General features: G+C 34.4%; 1 protein-coding gene across 1 annotated transcript; it reads right to left on the reverse strand.

Annotated features, from left to right (window-relative positions):
• Window positions 1–1,301: 1,301 nt before the first annotated feature.
• LOC114734676 (ABC transporter I family member 17-like) lies at window positions 1,302–4,193 on the reverse strand. The gene is made up of 5 exons (XM_028922316.1): window positions 4,062–4,193; window positions 3,933–3,974; window positions 3,515–3,847; window positions 2,271–2,458; window positions 1,302–1,758 (listed from the first exon to the last, which is right to left on the reverse strand). Exons 1-5 carry the CDS (start codon window positions 4,072–4,074, stop codon window positions 1,504–1,506), a joined length of 831 nt encoding a protein of 276 aa, XP_028778149.1. The 5' UTR covers window positions 4,075–4,193; the 3' UTR covers window positions 1,302–1,503.
• Window positions 4,194–12,158: the final 7,965 nt, after the last annotated feature.

The following is a 12,158-nucleotide window of genomic DNA, read 5'->3' on the forward strand; positions in this document are numbered from 1 at the left end:
AACTTCGACAATCCGAAGAAAGTGTGCTCACATTATCATTAAAAATGAATATATAAAAAAAAATAGTTTCTTAAATTTATTCCAGTTTTTTGGCCCAAAAAATATTCTAGCTTCGAATTATTTTTTTTTTTCCTCGCCTAGGTCTAAACTAAGCTTGATCAAGGTTCATTTTATCTTTAACTTTTATAAGTGGTTTGGATAAAATAGAAAACAGAGAATAGAGTGAGAAAAAGCTTCAATTTTACTATTTTTGATAGATTTTTCCCCCTCCAAGGGTTAAGTATATTGAAATTTTTCTTACTTAAGTGATGGAAGTATCAAGTTGCTTTTGTTTGTCTATTAAGAGCTAGCGGTCTATCAAAGTGCTGATCTTTGAACAATGCTCTCACGAAATATTTGGTGATCACTCGGTGAATGAGTAGTCGTCTACTACTGTGTTTCAAAGGTAAATCTGAAAAATTACAGTAGATGCCTAAGATAAACTATTTGACTTGACTACTCATCTTTCCTTAAAATTACATAAAATGAATCTACTACTAAATAAGCGATTACTCTTGCACTTTATTTATGAAATATGGATTTGCTGAGCTTCTATGAAAGTTAGAAGTTAGGACCTATCTAATTGTATTAGACTAAAAGATTAGACTTGTTGGTCGTCGTAGTTACTTATTCTGATAGACACGTTAAATACTCTCACTTAACAACAAGTTGATGTGAATAATGATTAGAAAAATTGATTCTAATGTTTACTTACTCGGAAAAAGTATAAATAGAAATGTTATTTAAGTCCAAGATAGCATCATTAAGCTTATTAAGTGCAAAAACTTCATTGAGCTAGCCACCAACTATGCTATCTGAATCTTGAGGGGATTTGTAGATTCCAAATGCTAGAGTGTGATTACTTCGGCTAGCGAAAAGATCAAGGGGATTGTACTATGGCTTTACAAATGTCCAAATGAACTTGTGAAATTAGCGAACTCTCAAGAGGAGAGCTTGGGATTGGATGTAGCTTCAGTAGAGGAACTGAACCAGGATAAATTATCATGTTTGATTCTCTCTTCTTTGCCCTTTTTTTATTCTACAGTCTACAATTGCACCTTTTTTTTTTTTTTTAATCTGTTTTATAATCCACTATTGCACGGTAATCGCTTATTATTGTGTAGAAAATTTAAGAACTCAATTCACCCCATTTAGTATACTAGCCAACTAACAGTATGAGATCATCTTGCTTCTAAGGACCCTAGATGACATCCTCCGCAAAAATTATGTAGGGAGAATTTTCTTTTATTTGGAGAATCACATGAATGGAATCCAAACAATTATTTAATTTAAATCTGAAACAGCCAAAGTGTACAGTTCTCATCTGAATGAGGACCCCAAGGATGCTAATTAGATTCCTAGCTGACAAAACATTTGATCATGTTGGCTCCTATAAGTGGCTTGCAACAGCGAACACAAGAGCTCATAAATTCATAACAGAGCATTTCACATATTATTCCATACCTAAGAACTAAGTTGAAGAAACCTTTGGGCCATGGGATGCGTGGCTTGTGACAGTAGATCAGGCTTTAAAACTTCAACTATTTGACCATCAACAACTAGGCACACCAAGTCAGCTATCCTCTGTATCTGTTTGATGCTGTGAGAGACAATTATCACTGTCATACCACTGTTCTTGTTCAGCTTCATTAGGGCACCTTCTATGTTCTCTGTTGATATTGGATCTAGTGCACTGGTTGGCTCATCCAGCAGTAAAACCTTTTTCAGATAATAATATGCTTCAAAGTTAAAATCCCTTCATAAATAAATGAATCATTTTCAAGAGTCAGTGAATTGTACAGTGAGTCATAGATGCCTCAAACTAGGATCCTTACACAATTTCTTTTCTTTTTCTTATATGTTTTGTTTTGTTTTTTTTGGGTACAAAGGACAAGTTGAATGATCTACTTCAGAGTTAGGCCTCCAATACATAAATGCATTCATTGCTCAATCATTGTCAATTTTTTTTTTAATACAAAAACTAACATATTACCAAACACATCATAAATTGTACAGTCAGTTATACCTCAAATTAAGATGCTTTAAGTTACAGATTCGGTAGAGGGTAAGAAGAATACAAAAGGAATGGTAATCCCATTCCATTTCTAACAATCATGAACCTCATTAAAGTGGGGCTCACCTCTTTTTCTTCCCATTTTTTTATCATTTACTGTTTATCTACATCCTAAAGGCATCAGAAGATCCAAATCATTTATTTATTACTCACTTACCTCAGGGGAATTAGCTAAAGTCCTGGCAAGTGCAACTCGTTGAGCTTGACCCACAGAGAGTTCAGAGCCATTCTTGCTCATCAAAGAAGCATCAAGGTCTGCTGTTATCAGCAACCTGCGTACTTCTTCATCAGTTAGCTTTTTCCCTCTTAGTTGTGGTCCATACCTCACATTGTCTGCCACTGTGCCTGCACATTGATATTTATCTCACATTACGCACACAACGCCTCCACGCTAATTATCCCTGCATAATTATCTGCATAATTTTTGTTCAATATTGTTTTTTTTTTCTTTTTCATGTGAGCATAGGGTACATGACAACTTAGAAGTTTTTTTTTTTTTTCCAGTGGAAAATGTTTTTTTTTTTAAGCATTGAAACCTTGTGAGAATGTGTTTGAAAAATTAAAAGAAATTAAAGAAGTTGCATAGAAATTCATTAAATGCATAGAGAGAACTTAAAAAAGCAGTAATAACGTTACATGAAACTCAAGAAGAGCCATAGTTTTCTTAACTCATGAATACTGTGGCTCTCTACATTTTATTTTATATTAATAATTTGAAATATGTTCGCTTAATTTGAATGTTTAGCTTATGTGTGTACATGTACCTACTTTGATTTTTTTTTTTAATCTTAAAAAAGCCTATTACTAAGGGGGTGTTTGACATTCTCAAAACCGGTGTTTCAAAAGTACTTTTCCGTAAAACGAAATAACCTCCTCCACATATTTACTTCGTAATCCGTAAAAGCACTTCTGAAACCATGGTTTGGTTTCTATCCAAACACCCCCTAAATCTTAAATCAGATTTAGTTCCAATACTATAATAGGTTTTAACAATACATTTTTATAGAAATTTGGTAATTTTGAGCTTGTTTTTGTGATTCTCTGAATAACTTTTTCATTGTAATATTTAAAAGAAATTAATTATTAATCGTAAAAAAATTAAAAAATAAATAAATTGAAAAGGTCCAAGTAAAAGATACAACGATTTAGATTTGTTACGGTATAACAGTTCAGCCTTGACGCCTCAGAAGAATCTTAAATTGAGCGGAACAGAAGTTCTGATGGGGAAATGTATTTAGTCTATACAATCCTAGATGGCTAATCATATCATGTAGCTCTGACGCTAATGAATTTGCAGATTTCACAGACAGATAACAGAACTTCCTTCTCAAATCGGAGGCCTCCAATTTGAATTTGACTATAAAAATAGCATAAAAAGGGGGAAAAGGAGGAAGGACGCACCTTCGAAGAGGGCAGGGAGCTGAAAGAGCATGCCGACATTACGGCGGAGGGACAGAACATCGAGATCGCAGATATCGTTATTATCGAGGAAGACGGTGCCGGAGGGAGGCTCCCAGAGACGGTTGAAGGCCCTGAGAAGCGTCGATTTGCCGCTACCACTGGGTCCAACGACGCCGAGTATCACGCCCTTGGGAACGTCCAAGTCAACGCCCTTGAGAATCGGAACTCCGGCATCGGAGACTTTGGTGAGATTTCGAATCCGAAATTTGGGAGGCTTGTCAATCTGAGTCTGACCATTCACATCTACCACTAGCAGGTGTTCCCGGCACTCATCTGTGAATCAAAAAATTCATATGATACGAATGATTTAGACTAAAAGATTATGGAGGAAAGGGGTTGAAAGAGTTTGAAATTACACCTAAATCGGAAGACATAGGGTGCCTGCGTCGTGCTTGATTTCCTGAGAAAATCAGAGAGATTTCAGTTGGCTCTTGTTTACCTGGGTAAACAAAAATACTCTAAATACTACACTTCCAAACACGTTTACCAAGATGCTCCATTTAAAATCGTTCACGTGGGTTAAACTTTGTACACAACTCGTTACAGAGAATAACGAATTCCATCCACGGGGCCTTGTATGTCCTGGTTCTCTACATTAATGAAAATATCATCTTATATGGTCAAAAAAAAAAAAAAACAAAAAAAACAAGGAAGCTCATCTTAGCACAGAATTCAGGTTCAGCCTCCCCCAGTCAGTTCACCGTTTCTGCGACACCTAGAGGAGAATCCAAGGCATCTACCTCACTCAAACGTTTTCATGGAACAAGCTTTTCTTTGAGAACATAAACTAAAAATTTTGATCGTTTACTTCCAAATCCAAACACACAAGCAGACATATAGAACTTTTTAATATAACAGGTAGATGAATTATTTGAATAGATTAAAAAAATTAGTTAAGTTAGTTATTTATAATACTACCTCCGGTCCTAATTATAAGAGCTAGTTGACTAATTTGAGGTGATTAAGAAAGTAAGTTGAGTTAGTTATTTGTCTTAAATAGGTGTTGTTTTTCCTAAAATATCCTTGCTAAATCAAGTATATTAATTAGAACTATTATTGTTAGAAGGGTTACTTTGGAAAAAATGTATAAATATGAGAGACAAAGTGGATTAGGGTCTTATATTTAGGATCAAAATAAAAATCAAATAGGATTTTATATTAAGGACCGGAGGTAGTAAATAGGTGCTGTTTTTTATGAAATATCCTTACTAATAATGTGTATTATCAAGAACTATCATTTGATAAAATATTTAACATGTACAACTACTATAAAGATTATCTTTAAAAAATAGATAAATATAAGAGATAAAGACCTAAAGTATATAAAAATCTTATATTTAGAATTAAATTAAATGTCAAATTAATTCTTATCATAATAACTGGGACAATTGGAACTGTTGTTAATCAATCCCATTGTTAACGTTATTGACCAAGGAACAAAAAATCGGACCGGGCATTAAACCGGTCGAGACAGTGGGTCAAGGGTTACTGGTTGAACCGGAGTCAAACCGGTCATATTAAAATAATATAATTTAATTCATAATATTAAAATAAAAAAAATTTATAAATAAGAATCACTATAAAAAAAGATGAGAAGCTACAAAAATAGTTTAAATGTTTAATAGTACCAAGCAAACACATTTTTAATTCTCCACATTAATTCAAACTATCCTTCTTGTGGGTTCTAAAATAGCTTTCAGATTTACTTCCATATTAAAACTTTCAGACTTTCAATTCTGTTAGCACTCAACCTCCTACACATGCATACATTCTCCCATAGCCTTATAATCTCCTTATACAAACTTTAATCTATGCCAGCATATCCTCTAATCATTTAAAATTCCTATCTATTGGTTGGTAACCTCAAGCACATTTCAACAATAAATTTAAATCAACTCCTCTATCTTTCATAACCTGGAAATTAGTCCCAACTTTAAAAATCAATTCAAGCCTATCCTTTAAACTTAAAATCGCATATAACTTAAAAATTTAAATTATCTAGGACCCTCCTTTCAATTCATCAACTCCAAGCTTCTCCGATCCCTTCAAGAATATAGATTTAATCAATTAATTTAATTGTTCAACATTCAAGACCCCCAAGTTAAACTCAATATAATATATTAGTTCAATTCTTCCCTCTTATCTCCATGAATTCGAGTCCCATGAACCAAACATATATATTCAAATATATATCTACGCATATATAAAACCCGAACGCTCCAAATGCTCATATACAACAAATATAGAAATTTTCTAGATTCAAAATACATTTTCAGAACTAGCCTCACTAATCATAGAAGGCAAAATAAGCGCCATTCAAGCTTATATATTTATTTACGTATATCCTGTTTCTAAAACCAACCAACCCAACACCAATGCAACAGAAAGCCAAAATTACAATTCCCAACTTTGGTTACTCTTGGCTAGCATCAGTATACCGCACTAAGAAAAATAAACAACATGCAATCCAACAAGCTCACTCCATAAACAAAACCTGTAAGTATCCTAAACCAGCGACTTATTCCCCTATTCGGCTAGCAACGAAACAGAGCAGAGAATTTGAAACTCAAACTTGCGGAAATTTCAACCTCTGTTCGGCCAACCCAAAACAGAAGTATCTAACATCATGCAATGACTGCGATTTTGGAGCTCAGACTTGCGGCGACTTGTGATGACTTGTGATGACTACCATTTTGGAGATTAGACCCTCAGACTTGCGAGCTCAGACGGTTCAGGGAGACCGGAGATCGGACTTGCGACGAGGTTGAGGGAGACAGGAGATCAGACTTGCGATGACTGCGATTTTGGAGCTCTACCGAAGAAGGAGCTCTACCGTAGACTGTCGTGCCGTCAGTGACGCTAGGGAGCAGGGATTTTGGAGGAGGCAATTTTGGTTTTTGGGAGGGAGGCGGGCTGCTGTGCGAGCCAGAGGAATGAGAAATCAGATTCAGGGGAGGGAAATTGGGGGAATTCAACGGGAAAGGAAATTAGGGAAAAAAGAAGGAATTTTTTTTTAATTGAAACGATGTCGTTTTGGGGTTTTGGCAGATAAAAAAAAGAAACAAGGTAACCTAGTGAACTGGGATTACCTGGTTCTATACCAATTATGACTGGTTCAACCGTTTTTAACCAGTTTGATTGGCCTCCGGTCTATCTACTGAACCGGACCAGACTGCAGACCGGTTCACCGGTTTTCTGGTTGAACCGGCTGGTTCGGTCTAGTTTGTTTTTTCCTTGTTATTGACATAACTAGCATGGAAATCACCTAACAAACCTCTGCACCTGAATCAGTATCAATATCAATAATTAATTAGCAAGTAGTATTATTTTAGAGATTAAACCTATTTTTTTATTATAGTTTATGGTTTTCGATAATCCTCTTTTATAGTATGTAATCAAACTTGAACTATTAATAGAATTTTTTTTTTGCATAAATAATGCAATGTAATACTTTTATTATAAATTTTCATAAAATTTAAATTTTGTAATGATAAAAATGATTTTTAAAAAAAAAATATATTATTAGCTCTTCCAACATTTACAAAAGGAAAAATCATGTATTATTTATTCAAATTAAACACTGCAAATTGCTTCCATACGCGCGCATATTGACAAAAGCACCGTTTAAAGTCAACAAGGTATGAAGTTAATTGGAAATTAGATCAAAAAATAAATAAATAAAAAGAAGCCATGAAGGTGCATGAACATCCCGGAAGAATAATACTCCTTTGGTCCTTAATATAAAACCTATTTAACTAAACATATTTAACTAATTTAATTCAATTAAAGAAGTTAGGTAAGTTAGTTAATTATAAGAGATATGATATATTTTTTCCCCAAAACACCACACTTATCTTTCTTACCATCCTTCTTCTCTCTCCTAGTTGATTATGGTTGATGGAACATCAATAGGAATAATTTAGAAACAAATTGATAAATATGATCAATAAATCTTACATTTAGGATCAAAATCAACTTAATAATTAGGTCTTACATCAAGATCTGGAGGAGTGGTATTGAAGTTGACTTGATATGGAAGAAAAAGGAGGATCAGAGGTCAAGTGGTGGTGCATTGGTTGGTAAATTGATAACAGAGAAGAATTTGAATGTACCAATAACCATGTGAATGGTTAAGAAGGGTTGGAACTTGGAGAAATGAGAAGACTTACCCTATAATGAGGGGAGAGATTATGCTCCCCTAACTTTGTTTGGCTTGATAAAATTTTTAAGAAAACATCCTATAAAACCAGCTCAAAAGAGAACAACTAGAAATCAGCTTATTGATCCTGCATAACCATCTCCAAAGGAAATATGAAGTTAATGAGCAAAAAAATGCACAAGCAAAGATGTATAATAGTTGAGTTGGAAATATGAAGAGGTAAAGAAAGACTAAGTCCGTTTGGTTTAATTCCATCAAACTCTTGTAGTGCAGAGCACTGTAACGCAATGGCAATGTAATACTAATTACAGGAATCATGTTTGGTATGTTTTTTAAGAAGGGTATGATGTGTTGTTTCTTTTTTAATAATTATTAAACACTGAATATAAGAAAAAGACTATTTTATCCTTGAAAATAGTTCATACTGTTCTTCAATTTCCCTCAAAACCCGTTGACCCTCCTCACCCAGGCAGAGGAAGAGCATGGCGGGACCAGTTTTGCAATTTTTCTCGTTTAGATTTGTGTCTCATATACTTTTTTGTTCTTTATGCTTTTCTCAACTCTGGTTTATCACTATTAGTTTCATAATCTTACATAGATGGCAAATTCTTGTGAGATCCAACTCTTTTATTGCAATCCTGAGATATAGAGGGGACCTTGAAAAAGAGGAGAAAATGAAATACTTTCAGCTTGATACAAAAGCCATAATAAATGATTGAGTTGGTAAAATTCATGGATGTGAAGGAAAGAGGGAGAAATCTAGGGAATAATAAGGGATCTTGATAGGTTTATGGGAATTTGAACCCAATCAAAGAGATGAGCACAAGAAGAATCGAGTAAGGGTGTGTTTCGGATGCCATTTGGGGGCCCAAACGTGCATCACAAATGGAAAAGCTGAAGTTGTGGAAAAAAGGAGTGTTTGGGCCCATGTTTTGGGAATTTGACTTTTGGCTTTCAAATGGAATTCTACAATAAGCTGCTTGGAGTTGCTTTCCCCCCGGGTTGGCAGTGCATTCAATAATACTGTTAGAGTATTAATTGCATTTTAAAATTTTTTACCTACCCTTACCCTCTCTTGCATGCATATTTTCTCTCACTTATGGGTAAAAAAATTGAAACAAAAGAACAGGGGCCCCCGACCTACATCTACCCACCATTTTTTGCTGTCTCCCTATTGTCTTTCCCTGTACCCTCATTTTGGTTCTTGTGGGAATCGCTGCACCCTGTCTTCGTTTGTTTGTTAGTATTTGTCCGTTTGGTTGCTTCTTATTTAGTTTAGTTCGTTTGTTGCAAGCATTGGTTGCTGTTTGTTTTGTCATCGCCACCGAATCTCCTCTAGTCCCGATTTATGCTGGTGACAGTCCCCTTTGTTCCCTTGGTAAAAGATCAATATTTTTGACCCAGATCTGCTCGTTTTTTTGCTTCTTCTTGGCTGCTGCTGGATTATATTTCTGTTCTTGGTTGCTCATTGTTTAACCCTGATCTGTGCTTCTTTCATGTCGTGTTCTGGTTCTCTTCTTAGGCAAGTGGATTCCATTTCTCTATATCCTTAATTGCTTGGTTTTCAGTTCTTGTACCTCTGGGTAGCTTGGTTACAAGGACATAAACGCCATCTACCATTTCCTTTCTTGTTTGATTTTTCTGATCATTATCCTTTCCACAAGTGTGTGTTGTTGTGGTTTCCAATTGGAACATGACATTTTTTTTCAGGAATGCTCATTTTATATTTCGTTCTAGTATTGCCTGTCTTTGTTTCCCCCCCCTTAAATTAATAATAATGTCAATTTTCTTGGTTGCACTGGTGTTGTTTATGAATGAGTTGCTTACTCTTTCTTTCTGCATGTTCCTATTAATAAAAGTCTTTTTATTTTATATTGAAGAAAAGCTTAGATTATTGATATGGTTCACCATGAACTTCTAGCAACATGGGCTTTTTAACAACAATTATTGATATGCCTGCATAAAGTGATCAATCAATTAGGTTCTCTTTATTTTACTAGTTTGAGAATGAAGATTACTTCAATTTCTTAATTAAGATGGTTTTTTTTCCCTCATCTAGGTTGGCATACATATTTTTGGATCCCCATTTTATCTAAATTTATATTTTCTAGTGATTATCTTATTTTGGTGATTCAATCAAGCCCAAAGATATTGTTTTTTTTTAAAATTTTATAGATAATCAAGCAAGGGAGTATATCGAACAATTTCAAAGATTTCAGCAAAAGGTTAGAAACTTATATATCTTGCTTTCAAACTAACACCAGTTATATCATCCTGAGTGCCTGTAGTAATGGTTTAATTTAGGAGCAATGCATTAGATTTATGCTTTCCCCGTTTTTGGTGTTAAAGAAAGACCTTTTTCCTACTTCTCTAAATCCCTTGCTACTCTGAATGCAATTTTGTTATTACATAAATTCTCTGTCTTTTTTCCAACTCATTTTCTGTTATAGAGATGGTTCATGCACTTATTTCTATAACTTTGCTTTTAATGTTTTGATGTAAGAACTTAATGTCTGAATTGAATATAACTCAGCCCCTTTGATTATATATCAACACATGGTATAACTTTGCTTTTACTAATATAACTCGGCCTCTTTGATTAGATGTCAACAAATGGTAGTATTGTTTTTTTGACATTTTCCCATAGAATTATGAACAAAGAAAAAGGTAAGGCAAAGTAGGTTGCAAGCTCCATGGAGATGTTCCTTAAAGAATGCATGGAGCAAATCTACCGAAAACAACATTAAGGAACATCATTTATAAAGATAGGGTGGAACAACACTCACTTTGCATTCAATATATGAGAAGAAGCAATTGAAAAATAGGCTAGATAGCTTGAAGAAAGATTGGAAGACATGGGATAATTTAACCAAAGAGACTAGTGTAGGTTGGGACCCTACAACGAATACAATCGTGGCAACAAATGAGTGGTAGGAGAACAAAAAAGAAGTATATAAGCTGTATTATCATTTGTTATAGGCTTTCATCTTTGTTTATTGTATACTTGCAAGAGAATCCCTAGAATGAAAAGTTTAGGTACAATGGGTTGAAGTTTGCTCATGAATTAACCACAATATTCAATGGTGTGATGGCATCTGGAGAGGATATGTTGGCACCATCTTTAACCCAGCCTTAGACACAAGAGGACGACTAAGAGAATGTGTACAGAGTCAAAATGGATCTACTTGAAGGATCAAGGGATAGCGAAGAAGATCTTAGCAGTGGTAGTGTAGGAGTTATGGATGAGATGGCAGGCTTTAACTTAATAGCAAACACTGTACCTAGTGGTTTAGGAAGCCATAGGAAAAGGAAGAGAGGTGAATGGTCTAGTAGGTAGAAAAGGCAAAAAATTCCAGCCTCAAGACAAATTGCGGATTTAGTTAATGCAATAGCTACCGCATCTAAGGATAGAGCGACGTCACTAAACAAAATAAAGGAGTTATCAATTTCTGAGGTTATGACCGAACTGCTTTGCTTTAAGGAAATGACAAGTAACTATAACCATTGAACCTGGTGTTTGAGACTTATAATGCACAAGAATATTCAGGAAATGGTTGTTGCACTAAAAGGACAGTGGGAATACTTGGTAGAATGGCTACAGGATATGACATACAACCTACCATCATAGTTGAAACTCCCCTTGCTTGAACTATATTTTAGGACACCTATTATGACTTTATTTTGTCGAACTCAGACCATAGTCTTTATTGCATGTTTTCTAAGTTAATTTAAGCAAAATTATGAAAGTATGCAACCTGTTGACTGATTATATGTGTTGTTTATAGTGGTAATTGCAACTTATAATATATGTTTTTAGACTGATTTTATGTGTTCACATGTCTAACAGCAAAAAATTAGTTATTTCTCACTTAAAAAATATTTATTTGTCACTTAAAAATGCTTACAGTTGAATTTAACCATATCACAGGTTACATTATCTATGGCAAATTGGAACAATAAATTTATGTCCTAGTAGACGGAGGTAGACAAACAGTCTCAAGAGGGGACAGAGGAAGATAAACAATCTCAATTGATTTCCCTTTTATATAAAGAGATAACACAATATGAACAGATAGTTGTATTGATGAGTCAATATGTGATGCCTTATGTGTGCTAAGAGCCACGTAGAACTAGTCAACAAACAGGTCCTTTATGGGTGCATGAAATTTTGTAAGAGTATGAAGTACGGTGTTATAACATGTTTCGAATAGAAAAAAAATGTTCATGCAATTATGCTCTAAATTGGTTAAACATGGTTTACAAAATTCTAAGTACTTGGGAGTAGAAGAAATTATTGCTATGTTCTTGAACACAGTTGGTCATAGACAATGTAATAGGATGATACGAGAAAGGTTTCAACGTTCAGAAAAAACTATAAATAGGCATTTTCATAAAGCATTATAGGCTTGCCTTAGTCTATCTAGG

Source organism: Neltuma alba, unplaced genomic scaffold, assembly GCF_004799145.2.
Source record: "Neltuma alba isolate B1F8T4 unplaced genomic scaffold, ASM479914v2 tig00013125_pilon, whole genome shotgun sequence".
In the NCBI taxonomy this organism is placed as follows: domain Eukaryota; kingdom Viridiplantae; phylum Streptophyta; class Magnoliopsida; order Fabales; family Fabaceae; genus Neltuma; species Neltuma alba.